Source organism: Palaemon carinicauda, chromosome 30 (genome assembly GCF_036898095.1).
Source record: "Palaemon carinicauda isolate YSFRI2023 chromosome 30, ASM3689809v2, whole genome shotgun sequence".
Taxonomy (NCBI): Eukaryota; Metazoa; Arthropoda; class Malacostraca; order Decapoda; family Palaemonidae; genus Palaemon; species Palaemon carinicauda.
In genome coordinates, this window is record NC_090754.1 from 60,581,198 (window position 1) to 60,596,049 (window position 14,852).

A 14,852-nucleotide genomic window follows, 5' to 3' on the forward strand; every position below is an offset into this window, starting at 1 on the left:
TATATATATATATATATATCATCAACCATAACTAGTTTACTGCAGGACAAAGTCCTCAGACATGCCCTTCCATTCACATCTTTTTGTGGTCTTTCTATGCCAGTCTATACTTGCAAGTTTTCTTAGTTTGTCAATCCACCATCTTCTTTTCCTTCCCCTGCTTCTTTTGCAATCCATAGGATGCATTCTCTTATTTTTAATGTTCAACTATTGTCTGTCATTATCATTATATGTCCTTTCCATGTACATTTCTTTCTCTTGCATAGTTAGAATATCCTCTTAAGTTTGTTCTTGTAACCAGGTTCCCCTTTTCCTGTCTCTCATTATATTTTCATAGCTCTTTGAGATGTAACTAATTTGATTATGTTCCATGGCTTTACTAAGGCTCCATGTTTCTGATGCATTAGTTAATACTGGTAGGACCATCTAACTAAATGCTTTTCTTTTTAGAGAAAATGGCATTTCACTTTTCATAATTTCATTTTGTTTACCAAAAGCTCTTCATCCTATGCTTATTCTTCTTTTAATTTCAGTCTCATGTCCTGATTATTATTATTATTACTAGCCAAGCTACAACCCTAGATGGAAAAGCAAGATGCTATAAGCCCAAGGGCTCCAATAGAGAAAAATAGCTCAGTGAGGAAAGGAAATAAGGAAATAAATAAATGATGAGAATAAATTAACAATAAATCATTCTAAAAACAGTAACAACGTCAAAACAGATATGTCCCATATAAACTATTAACAATGTCAAAAACAGATATGTCATATATAAACTATAAAAAGACTCATATCAGCCTGGTCAACATGAAAACATTTGCTCCAACTTTGAACTTTTGAAGTTCTACTAATTCAACCACCCGATTAGGAAGATCATTCCACAACTTGGTAACAGCTGGAATAAAACTTCTAGAATACTGTGTAGTATTGAGCGTCATGATGGAAAAGGCCTGGCTATTAGAATTAACTGCCTGCCTAGTATTACGAACAAGATAGAATTGTCCAGGGAGATCTAAATGTAAAGGATGGTCAGTTAGGAGAAATCTTATGCAACATGCATAATGATATAATGAACTAATTGAATGACGGTGCCAAAGATTAATACTGTATCTAGATCAGGAATAAGAAATTTAATAGACCATAAGTTTCTGTCCAACAAATTGAGATGAGAATCAGCAGCTGAACACCAGACAGGAGAACAATACTCAAATCAAGGTAGAATGAAAGAATTAAAACACTTATTGTCTCTAAGTACACATATTCATTAACAATCTCTACAGGTTTGTCCATAACCCTTATTTGTTCTCTGTAATTCCATTGAACATTATCTTAGCTTAACTCATTAATTTTCAGTCCTATAATTCTTCTTTCTCTATTCAAATCTTCTACCATCTTTTGCAATTCCTCCCATGATTAACTGAATAGAACTATGTCATCTGCAAATTTTAAGTTATTAAGTTTTCCCAATTAATATTAATTCCAACATTTTTCCCATCTAAATTCTTGTTAAAACTTATAGGCACACTGAAAAAACTTAAGTTGTTTCAGGATTACTGAACTTCCTGTCTTTGAAAGGCTGTTATTGCTGCTGAAATTTTGACAGAATTAAAAGCTTTCTCATAGTCTATAGATGCCATAATGAGGGTTTTACATATTCTGTTGAATTTTTCTAGCTCGTTAATTACATGGATACAGTCAGTTGTTGAATACCCGCTTCTAAATCCTGCCTGCTCACTTGATTGACCAAAGTCTAGCTGTCTTTCTATTCGGTCTAATATTGCTCATATATAATCAATGACTGGAGAGAATATTTTGGCAGGAAAACAGATGTGGTTGACAAAGCTATGAATTCAGAGATGGCTAGGGTGTAAGATTTGATCATAGAATTATTTATGAAATCTCTACTAGGAAAAGAAGAAGCATATACCCATCAAAATGAGAAATGGATCCATTATAACAACAGAAGATGAAGAAAAACAACGTTGGATGGAACACTTTAGTGAGGTCATGAATAGGAGATACGAAGGGAATAATTTGATCAATATACCTGACGCTGATGCGTGTTTGAAGTCGAAGCTATCATAAAAAAACACTCAAGAGAAGGAAAGCTCCTGGATATGATGGAATAACTGCATAGAGGATACTGGCTGAAAATGAAGTGACCCCCAGAATATTTACAAGATTATTATTTAGCATGTGGTGTGAAGTGGCAAAACCTGATGAATAGGAGTTAGGATTGTTGGTGAAAACAGCAAAAGGGATACCTCACTGATTGCAATAATTACAGAGGCATCACACTTTCGTCAGTAGCTATGAAAATATAGTACAGTATTCTTATTCTAAAGAGACTAGAGAGAAAGATTGATGAAAAGCTGAGAAATGAACAAGCAGGATTTAGAAAAGGTATTAGTACTGACCAAATTTTCATTTTGAGCCATATTGTACAGCAATGCTAGAATATAGAAATCCACTTTTGATGGCATTTGTGGTATATGAAAAAGCCTTTGATAGTGCCCGGCTAATTTTGTGGAGAGTCCATTAATATGGAATTCTTCTTAAATTTGTGAATTTGATAAGTTTGGTCATGAGCATAGTACAGTAAGTGCAAAGTTAATGTTGGTGGAGTCCTATGAAATGAATTTCCAGTAAACAGCAGAGAATTCCAAGGGAATATGTGGTCACCTATGTTGTTTATCCTCTTCATGGAATTTGTAATGCGTAGAATTACCGAGACCCTTTGCGTCAATAGGCGTAGGAGATGATAATATAATCAACACTTACAACTTTCACATTGTGGAAAGTATTAAAATTCTCAAAATATTGAAACCAACTGTAGCTTTTTGTAAATATTTGAACACAGACAGGGTTGTAGTATCATTCATTAATCATTTGAAGAGCATTCTTGCCTTACCTTATAGAGTCAAGACTAAGCAGTACGAGTTTTCGTATTTGATCTTCCATCCATGATATGAATGCTGTAGTTTTCTTCCTGATCAATGTTAGGTTTTACAAAAGCAGATGATTTAACAGCCTCCCTTATCCTAGTCTTGTCTGTAACTGTAGACTGAGAAAGTCCAAGATCAGATCACGAGTAATGACTGTTATAATTTTACCTCAATTGTACAAGGTAATTTTTTTCAATTTCTCTTCAATAGTAAGTTTTCCAAATTTTTTTTACCACCAATGAATGATCAGCTTGGGCATTTGAATATCACAGCAAAAAATATACGCTACAATCTCAATGAACTTCTTGCTGATTGTTAGCTAGACTAAGGCAGAGGCATTTCTAACTGAACTACCCAAACATTATTCCAACAGTATTGTACATCATTAGTAGGCTGCCTGAGATCGTTCACCTTGACGTTTATAAATCACAGTATACTGTACCCAATTCGTATCATACATTTGATTACAGTAATCGTAAAGTGGAGCGTGTTAAATGAGGAGCATCTGTGTACAGTATTTGTTTTCCAATAACTATAGCTACTTATAACTCTTTAGTTTCCAAGATGTTGTAAGTTTTGTTTACAAGAGCCCAGTCTAAGTTTGCCTACGACTGGACACCCACGTTAAATCATGGCTGTGAATTTTGAGAGAACTGTTTCAGCTACTATGAAACTACTAGAAAAAAGACCTCAGAAACAGGCAAGAAAATTCAGGAGGAAAGACTAATAGTAGATGAAGTCCTGGACCTCTTGACAAAAATGCTAGTTGGCTCTAAAATCCCACAGCACATTTTAACTTGGGATTCCGTAGAACATTCCCTTCTCCAGGAACTTTTAAGCGATCTGGTCTTTTCTATAATTTGCATTATTCAAAGAATCGCATTTGCTCTCAACCTATCTCAAACTGACGTACATCCAATGAATACTGAAGAGGAGAATTGAGAAAATCTATTACAGTACACATCTAATCTTATCTTAAGGGAAAACCACTCGATATTGTAGCTCCTAAACTTGAGTAATTCTTTGCGGCCGGCTTTTCAAGTAACATAAAACTTATGAGTATACGTATCTATCTATCTATCATGGCACTTTTCCCAGTTTTGGGAGGTAGCCAACACATATATATATATATGAAAAAAAAAAAAGAGAGGGAATTTTTCTTCTCTTTGTTTCTCTCAGTCTGACGAGGGATTCAGCCGAGTTTCGTTGATACTGCTAGGATGCCACAGCACCCTTCCCCGTTATCCACCATAAATGAAGCTTCATATGCCAACTCCCCTACTGCCAATACCTCAGCGATCACCAAGGTGACCGGAGGAAGCAGCAGGGCCTATCAAAAATGCGTCACAATCGCTCGTCACTCACTCCTATTTCTAGCCTGCTCTTTTGCCTCTCTCACATCTATCCACCTATCACCCAGAGCTTCCTTCATTCCACCCAAACCTCGGCCTTCCTCTTGTACTTCTCCTATCAACTCTTCCATTCATCACATTATCCATCAAATGGCCATTTTCCATTCTTTCTACATGGCCAAGCTATCTCAACACACTCATAACCACCCTAACTGCTAATTCGTTTCTTACACTCGTTCTTACCCTCACTACTTCATTCATAAGTCTATCTAATCGAGAAACACCAGCCATACTCCTCATAGCTTTCACCTCAAACACATTCAATTTCTGTCTCTCCGTCGCTTTCATTCCCCACAACTCCGATCCATACATCACAATTGGCACAATCAATTTCTCATAAACAACTCTCCTTACATACATTCCTAACCCTGTATTCTTTACCACTCCCTTCAGTGCCCCCAAAACACTTTACATCCTTTATTCACTCTCTGACATACATCTGCTTCCACTCCACCATTTGCTGCAACAACAGACCCCAAGTACTTAAACTGATCTACTCCCTCAAGTAACTCTCCATTCACCATGACATTTAACCTAGCACCACCCTCCCATCTCGCGCATCTCTTAACCTAACTCTTACCCACATCAACTCTCAACTTCCTTCTCACACACACCCTTCTAAATTCTCTCACTAATCGCCCCAACTTCTCTTCCAAGCCTGCAAGCAATACAGTATATCATCCAAAACTGATTCACCTCCAACTCATGATTACTTTCATCTCCTAATTTCAATCCTCAACTAAGCACTTGAGCATTCACCTCTATTACAACTTCATCAACATGCACGTTGAACAACCTTATCTTTACATCCTTTATTTACATCCCTGTCTCAACCCAAATCTTCACTGGAAACCACTAACTCACTTCATTTGCTATCCTAACACATGCTTTACTGCTTGTGTATACTCTTTACTGCTTCCAACTTTAATTTAATTTAATCAAGTCACCGCTCAATTTACTTCATATATTAACAAAATGTTTTGTCTAAATTGGTAGCCAAGCAAAAATCACTAGTAATTATAAAGATAATGAGTAAAGAGTCAAGAGGTTTTACTTCTGTTAAATTTTAAAGTTAATGTAGTAACATCAGGTAGGTGTATACAATACAATAATTAAAATACTTTATTAAAATATGTATATACAACTTTGATACTTATTACCTAAAAAGGCGAAAACGGGCTTTAACCTAAATAAGACTAATCTTCTTCATCGGCAATTTGACTATCTTCAATCTGCTTTGATGCTGGCAAGTACACTTTGAAGGAGAAATCTGTCTTGGAGAAGGAGCCCTGTAAATTAAAAATTGATTTAGCACTTGGTAATAGTGAATAATGAAAGACCAGTCAGATTAATCGCTTACAAAATGTGCAGTCAGTAGATTAAAAGAGTTAAAGGTGTCTGGTTTCAGTTCCAATTTCATCAGAATAGATGCTCACCATAACGTAAGTCAGGCAAGCCCAACCCGCCATAGGGTGCCCAACCACAGCAGTGGCCTCCCCAGTAAACAGCTTAAACTCACGGTCCTGGGCTGGGATCGATCTGCTGCCATGCGAATGCTAGACTAGGCAAACACGTTACTACTGTACTAGCATTTAATTCAACCGTGTTGTTGTGGTCTAGATAAATTCATGAAAACAGTAATAACAACAACGATATTAAAAATAATACTCCGCTATTCAAAATACAGTGTACCCTTATATATTTTGTGTATAAAACCCCAGAGCACTCAACTCTCGCTGCTTGATCATAGTGATTTTCCTTTGATTGGAGTATGCTAATTAGTTTTCATGTTAAAATACTCATTTTTATGTGAATTCAAAGCTAAATATATGTACCTCATTACAGCATAATCATAAAAGAACAAAGATAAAATAATGACTTGAAGTTGGAAAAAAATTCTGATACAACAAACCTAATAAAACGGATTTTGAGCAAAGCGAAAAATCTATTTTTGGGCGAGATAGTCATGTCGTCCTGATAGAAGGTTCTTTTAGGTAGCTTTCTAAGGGATATTTAGCTACAGTGATACTGCCAGAGAATTAACCATAGGTCTCCAAAATTCTAACTCCTTAATATATCTTTAAGGATATCGCATAATATCAGGGGACGTACAGTACTTTTTGATACGACACATAGCAATCTTCACCCCGAATAGATTTTACTCTTTAAGGGGGAAGAGTGGCGAACGAAGGGAAGCCGTTATCAATGTACGCGGTGGACCCCCTCCCTGTACTACTACGGCGCATTATTCCTTGTTGCATTCAAGCAGGAATAGCCGCAGATAGAATAGTTTCGGGTGGGGTCATTTTAAGAAAGAAGGGTGGGTCCATCAGGACGACATGGCTATCTCGCCAAAAAATAGATTTTTCGCTTTGCTCAAAATCCATTTTTTGGGCTCAGCCATGTCGTCCTGATGGAAGCTTGCCAGAGAATTAACTAAAAAGTACTATATCTGTGGGTTTGTATAAGTGCCTTTACTTTGAATGAGTTCCTTATATGGAATCCTAGACCTTTATATACAACATCACCATTATTTGTCATACCCACTAAGCTTGGAACTAGCTTAGGGCTTCCTGCGTCCTGCAGGGAAAGTGTCGACTTCGACTTTAAGGATTCAAAGTTTGTATCTCCATAGAGATGGACGGTAATCTCAGAGATTACCCTTCTCATACCTTGGAAATCTGTACTCTGATTTCAAGTTGGGCGCTTCAAGGGTTTAATTAAAACTCTAGTATGCTTTATTCGTCTGTAACTGAGATAGCAGCAATAAGACGCAAATACATTTAGTATTTTACCTTGTAACTAGATTATCAAATGTAGTCACAATCAGGTATGAATCTGTTCCGGCATTGAAAACACATCAGGGTCCATATTTCTCTTGTCGAAAAAATATGTAATTTCATAGAAATGATGCCACTCAATGGAGATGTGAAACCAAATCTGACTGATTCGTACAGATTTTGGAAATGCATAAACACTGTGACGCAACGTTCACTCGGCACTGGTGTTATCGGTCAGATGTGCACCTATATGGAACAGTGTGTTAATCATCGTTGTGATTTGCACTCGAGGGTAAATGTACCCATGCACCCGATGCACTGGAAAGTCCCAAAGCAGTTCACTGTTGTTATTATTATCATTACTAACAAAGCTACAACCCTAGTTGGAAAAGCAAGATGCTATAAGCCCAAGGGCTCCAACAGGGAAAAATAGCCCAGTGAGGAAAGGAAATAAGGAAATAAATAAATAAATGATGAGAATAAATTAACAATATATCATTCTAAAAACAGTAACAGCATCAAAACAGATATGTCCTATATAAACTATTAACAACGTCAAAAACACATATGTCATATATAAACAATAAAAAGACTCATGTTAGCCAGGTCAACATAAAAACATTTGCTCCAACTTTGAACTTTTGAAGTTCTACTGATTCAACTACCTGATTAGGAAGATCATTCCACAACTTGGTAACAGCTGGAATAAAACTCCTAGAATACTGTGTAGTATTGAGCCTCATGATGGAGAAGGCCTGGCTATTAGAATTAACTGCCTGCCTAGTATTACGAACAGGATAGAATTGTCCAGGGAGATCTGAATGTAAGGGATGGTCAGAGTTATGAAAAATCTTATGCAACATGCATAATGAACTAATTGAACGACGGTGCCAAAGATTAATATCTAGATCAGGAAAAAGAAATTTAATAGACCGTAAGTTTCTGTCCAACAAATTAAGATGAGAATCAGCAGCTGAACACCAGACAGGAGAACAATACTCAAAACAAGGTAGAATGAAAGAATTAAAACACTTCTTCACAATAGATTGATCACCGAAAATCTTGTAAGACTTTTTCAATAAGCCAATTTTTGTGCAATTGAAGAAGACAAAGACCTAATGTTTCTCAAAAGTAAATTTGCTGTCGAGAATCACACCTAAAATTTTAAAAGTCATACAAATTTAAAGAAAAATTATCAATACTGAGATCCGGATGTTGAGGAGCCACCGTCCTTGACCTACTTACAATCATACTTTGAGTTTTGTTAGGATTCAACTTCATACCCCATAATTTGCACCATGCACTAATTTTAGCTAAATCTCTATTAAGGGATTCACCCACCCCAGATCTACATTCAGGGTATGGAATTGATGCTAAGAGAGTAGCACCATCTGCATATGCAACACGCTTGTTTTCTAGGCCAAACCACATGTCATGTGTATATAGTAAGAAAAGTAATGGGCCAAGAACACTGCCCTGTGGAACACCGGATATCACATTCCTATACTCACTATGGTGCCCATCAACAACAACTCTTTGAGATCTATTACTTGAAAAATCAATAATAATGCTAAGAAACGACCCACCCACTCCCAACTGTTTGAGTTTGAAAACAAGGGCCTCATGATTAACACGGTCAAAGGCAGCACTAAAATCAAGGCTAATCATACGAACTTCCTGACCACAATCAAGGGATTTCTGTACAGCATTGGAGATTGTAAGAAGGGCATCACATGCTCCAAGGCATTTACGAAAACCAAATTGCAAACTAGTGAGTAGGTGATTACCTTCAGCAAACCTATTAAGACGTTCAAAAACTTTAGATAATATGGGAGTTATGGAAATTGGGCGGTAATCAGTGGGACTAGAGCTACCACAAACACATTTACATAGAGGAGTAACATTACCAATTCTCCCACAAGTGCTAAATGCTCCTCTTCTTGCTAACTTGCACAAAATAACAAGATAACTTTAGAGCTAAGAAATTGGCTGTCTTTATAAAAAAACAAAGGAAAAATACCATTTGGGTCTACACCACCATAAGTATCAAGGTCCATCAACAGAACTTTAATCTCACAAGATCGAAAAGCTAAACTAGTTAGTTTAGCCTTAGGAAAAGCTAAACTAGTTAGTTTAGCCTTAGGAAAAGCTAAACTAGTTAGTTTAGCCTTAGGAAAACAGGAATGAGGAAGTTCAAGTTCTTCATTACTCAGTTTACTGTCAAAAACATCAGCCAATAGGGTTGCCTTTTCCTTTGGACAGTGAGTGACTGAGCCATCTGGTTTAAGTAAAGGAGGAACTGTTGCAACTGCACCAGAGTGCAGATTTAAGGGTAGACTACCATTTATGTTCCTGAGTTGTACCAGAAAGGGTTTCTTTTATGGTTAAATTGTGTTCGTCGCAGCGCTTAGATGACGGGCTTTTTGACACTACATGCCGCCACCACAACATGTCTTATTTCATGTGCTTGCTTCGTATAGTGTTAGAAGAAGTTCCGTGAAGAAGCAATTTTCTTAGGATCGTGACCTGCGGGTGAGCTGTCAGGATCCGCTCCGCGAATAAGTAGGTGAGCATTGCTCTCAGTTATTTTAGGGATAGATTTTGATCTTGAGGTTTCGCCTCGGAAGAGCTGTCCTTCCTTGAAGTCTGAAGTTCTACGAAGAAAGACCTTAAGACACTCTACTGGGCATAGAGAGACATCTTCCTTTAGTGGGCAGATTCTCCAAGGACCCCACTTACTTGGTGGGCAGCTCGTTCTCAGCCAGAAAGGCAGGATCAGGAAATGGGTTCAGTTCTCCTGGTTAGGAACTGAATCTGGCCTACATCCCTGATAGGGCCAATATTTCCTTAACTCTAGCCCCTGAGACTATTGCGAACAGAAAATTGACTTTCTGTGTTAGTTCCTTTAGAGTACATTCCTCATTGTTTAGGTTCAAAGCATAGTGTAAGACTTTAACCAACGACCATGAAATGGGTTTTGGAGGGGTTGCTGGCGTGGGTCTAGTGCATGCTTTGGCACCTTAAAGAAGGTTTCGCTTATGAGGTCCGTCTCAAAGGCGTATAGAAGAGGTCTAGTCAGGGCCGACTTACATGCGGTTATCGTAGTGGAAGTCAGGCCTTGTTCAAGTAGGTAAAAGAAGAAAGAAACAGAAACCTGTTCAAATTTCTGTTGGTCCCCTTGTTTTCACAAGGGTTACCCCTTTCTTCCAAGACAATTCACATTGTCTCCTGGTTGGACTTGACTTATACTCTACAATAAAGTCAGCCTCATTCTTTGAGATCCCAAACTTTCTGTTCGCTGCTAGGGCAAAAAAATCATGAGATGCAGGTTGTTGGTTCTCAAGGGTGAAATGTAACAGTCGACTTCTGCACCAGTTTGGATGAAACTGGGTTCGGCAGAGGAAACAGCTACAGTTTCAATTCTAGATCTAGAGGAAACCAATTGTTTTTGCGCCATTTGGGGGCCACTACAGGAGCTGTTCCTCTGCAGGATCTTAGCTTGTCGAGGACTTTTAGCAGGAGATTGGTTGGTGGAAACAGGTTAATTCGATTCCATCCGTTCCAGTCGAGAGACATGACGTCTATCGCTTCTGCTTAAGGTTCTCGTAAGGGGCTACATAATGAGGTAGTTTCTTGTTGTCGCTCGTTGCAAAGAGGTCGATCTGCAGTTCCGGCACTTTTATCAAAAATAAAGGAGAATGAGTCTGCGTCTAGGGACCATTCTGTCTCTATTGGCTTTCGCCTGGATAGAGTATCCACCGTCACATAGCGGAACCCTTGAAGGTGAACTGCTGATAAATGCCATCTTCTCTTCCTTGCCAGGCGGAAGATGGCTAACATCAAGTGATTACAGTAATGTGAGGTGAACTCAAGCCTTGTCGATTTAGACATATTACTATCACCTCGTTGTTGAGGGCCAGTTTGATGTGGAATGTTCTGCGAGGGGATAGTCTCTTCAACGTCAGGAGGACTGCCATAGCCTCCAAGATGTTGATGTGAAAGTTCTTTTGAACTGGAGTGATCAATTTCTTGCCCTGCCATTTCATGCGAATGGCCTCCACATTCTTCCAGGGAGCACCAGGTCTGTCACTACTGCGAACTGGAGAGCGCCCAGTACTCTTTCCTCTTGGCGTCTTGAAATCCTCTTGTGTTGGATTAGTCTCTTGACAGATGCTGCTATTTCTCTCCTCTTCTTCAATAGAATGGAGGGGTGGTGTGACTGTAGGTTCCCATGGATTCCTAACCAATGAAACTTGTGAACTGGAGAAAGGCGAGGCTTCTAGCGATTGATCTTGAAGCCCAGGTGTTCCAGGAACTGGATCACCTTCCCGGCCGCTTGCAGACAAGTAGTCTTGGATGCTGCCCGCACCAGCCAATCATCCAGGTGTCTACTACTTGTACTCCTTCGGAGCGTAGTTGCTGGACGATTGTGTCCGCTAGCATTGTGAATACCATAGGGGCTATGTTTAGTCCAAAGGGCATGGCTGTGAAGACCTATTTTGTCTTCTGTAGCCTGAATCCTAGGTAGGAGGAGAGGGGGCGACTGACTGGTAGGTGCCAGTAAGCATCTTCCAGGTCTATTAAGACTGTGTACGCCCCTGTTTTGGTAGAAGGGTCCTTATGTGTTGCAATGTAAGCATTCGGAACTTGTTAAGTGGAGACAAGTCTAGAATGACTCTAGGTTTGTCCGAGACTTTCTTGGGAACACAAAACAGCCTTCCCTGAAATTTTGATGGACTTCGCTTTTCTCATTACCTCTTATTCAAGAGTTCTGAGGTATATTCTTCCAATAAGGGGGTGGAGTGTTGGAAAAATTTTGGAAAAGAGGGGTGGAGTGTTGGAAAAATTTTGGAAGAGAGGGGTGGATTTTTGTTCCATTTCCAACCAAGTCCATTCGTAATTTGGCTGTGGACCAGGGATCGAAGGTCTAACGATCCTGAAAGTGGAAAAGTCTGCCTCCTACCAGGAACCTCTCATTGTTTAGAGGTTCCTGAGGACTTGTTTCCGTGACCGCGTCCTCCTCCACCTCTGGGGAGTTTCCGGAGGATCCTCTTTTTGGGCCCTTACCTTTGTAGGGCCGAAAGGTGGTCGAGGTCACGGTCGGAAATTGTGCAGTTCTAATGAAGATTTCCTCTGAGGAAATGCCCCACTTTTGGAGAGGCAATGACTTCTTGGACCACTTCTTGTGGGAAAGGGTCTTCACCCGAAATACATGATGAAATCAGTTTTCTGGGTTCGTGTTTCATCGTTGTTGTGGCAAACACATGCTCTCTACAGGTCCTTTTTTGACCTGAAAAAAGCATACATATCCATCACAAGGGTGGGGCATTATTAAGGCCTGCACACATTTCCAAGAAGTTCCGATGAGACAGGGAGGCAGGAGGACTATCTTTCGTCTCCTGTTCCCTTCTCAAAAGATGGTTTGGCAACTTTGGAATGTTTCCTATTAAACTGCTGGCCTGCTATCTCCGGATCCAACATCAAGACGGAGAAGGTTAGACGTACCTCTTTCCACTTCTTGCAGGTGGGCATAGCTAGAGATAATGGTTTGCATTTCTCTAGGATTGGGCAGGGTTTGCCCTCTTCGACTGCTCTCATGACACAGTCTAGGGCTTTCCCCGAAAGGGGGAAGGCTCTGGAGGAAGGAGCAATGAAGGTTGTGTGCTTCTTGCTCAATGCTGAGACTTTGGAGTTAATATACCCGGCTCCTTTCTGGGTCTTGGTAAGGATGGCTTGTGCCTTGTCATGTTCGAGGACAATGACTTCCTTCGGTATAGTCTCCACACGGGATGTAGGTTCATCTCGCAGTCTCACGTAGCAATCTGGGTACGCTGAAAGCTGGGCCAGAATTGAAGCTCTTCAAGGGAATTGGACCCCAACTTCTCGGAGATATAAAGCTTCCCATTCAAGATGGGCATATGTTCCGTCTACCTCCAGGGGTTGGTTTGGAGCAGTGAGGGAGGTCAGATATTTTAAGGGGCTTAGCAGAGACCCTGGAAGCGCCAGGACGTTTCCTTTCCTGTACTTCTCTCTTCATCTCTTTGAGATCTTGCTTATTCTCCTCTTGTTCCTTCCAGAACAGTGTCAACATCTGCTGGATCGACTCTAGGAGCATTTCACTCCTGCCAACCTGTCTAGCCAGTTGGGGAGTTGGGGCTGAAGAGGTTGATGGCATAGGCTGATATGCCGGCACAGTGAGCTGAGGGACCTCAGTCACCGTCAAAACGGATCCTTCTTCCTCCGTGGGTGATTGAACTAATCCTTATTCAGGGCCTTCTTGCAGTAGGTCCTGTCCGGTGTCAATGGACACCTCTGACATCCGATCTTAGTAGATGTCCAAGCCTTGCAGTGCCTTGTTGATATCCGTGTTTACTGTCCGTTGGATAGAGGGAGGCTGGACCTGTACCTGAGGCACAAACGTATTTGATTGAGCCTTAGGGAACAGTAGGCACTTCAAAGATTTGTTAGGTAGGTAAGGTCCAGGAGAGTTCTTCTGGAAGCCTCATAATCACCTTTGACGGGTTTCCCTTGCTGCATACAAAGCCTTCGGTCAGCAAGGTCAAGCGATTGGAGCAACCCTTCGGGTCCCAGAACCTCAGGGATCCAGATACGATGCAGCAGGGGCATAAGACCTGTACATTGTATGCCCACAAAAGTTCTTACTCTTGTGGTTGCAGAACACAACTGTACACTTCGCAATTGACTCCTCCTGTAAGGGAGAAAAGGGTGAATGAGTACTAGGTTGTTTATATTATTGATAAAACATATGCTTAAAATACGGGTCCCAGTACCTCAGGGATCCAGATCTGATGCAGCAGGGGATATGAGACCAGTACATCGTAGGCCCACAAAGTTCTTACTCTTGTGGTTGCAGAACATAACTGTACCCTTCACCATTGGCTCCTCCTGTAGGGGAGAAAAAAGGGTGAAATGAGTACTCAGTTGTTTATATCATTGATATAAATGCACATACTTAACAATAGTATTACTTACTATTATTTTTAATAGCTTAGGATAGTAAGCTAGAAAAGTAGTAGGAAAGCCACATATCTGTGTTTCCTCTCCAGGCAATTGCTGTGATCTCCGTCATTATTAATATTTTTAATTTCCCTACTAGGGAAAATACAGAGTGGAATAACTCTCGTACATAGAGCCAGAGTCAGTGAATATTTACACTGACTCCTCCACTTGTAGAATATTAATACTGAACGGTAATAATCAGTATCCCGATGATCTAGGATTCATCAGGATGTTGAAGGAATAGTTCACCTCAACATTTTATTCGGTCTCAGCAATAGACTGTGAAAGGATACACAGAGTATGTTGGAAAAATTCATACAACTGTATCATTGTATACTGTAGTTTTCTAACTGCTGTATTGTTATACTGCAGGAATACTAGCTACTGTATTGTCATAAACTGTAGTTTTACCGGTATACTACCGGGTTAGGCTAATGCTGCCAGAGAGAGAGAAAGGATGAAGAGGACGACTCCGTATTATTATAGTTTAGTACAATAATTAGGAGAGTAGGGGGCTACTGCCTTCTACAGCCTTCTTCCCTCAATGGGAATTCTAATGGAAGGGGAGGAATACATTGATTCTAGCTTCCATCCAGCCACAAATTCTGTTGCCGGCTGTACTGCCGGTTACAAGGTTTGTGGATGGCAGTCAAAGAGAGGACTGAAGAATTCTCAACAGTATATCATGGGTTTCC

At 40.0% G+C, this 14,852-nt stretch overlaps 1 protein-coding gene across 2 annotated transcripts in view; it reads right to left on the reverse strand.

Moving 5' to 3' along the window:
* Positions 1–5,472: 5,472 nt before the first annotated feature.
* The window catches only part of PolE2 (DNA polymerase epsilon subunit 2), a 149,581-nt gene continuing 140,201 nt past the window's right edge, over positions 5,473–14,852 (reverse strand). The window contains exon 11 of one of the 2 annotated variants that reach the window (XM_068353918.1): positions 5,473–5,646. In XM_068353918.1, the coding sequence (XP_068210019.1) occupies positions 5,554–5,646 (93 nt within the window). In that variant the 3' untranslated portion in view covers positions 5,473–5,553. The remainder of the gene's footprint in view (positions 5,647–14,852) is intronic. The other variant, XM_068353917.1, reaches the window with a different exon arrangement.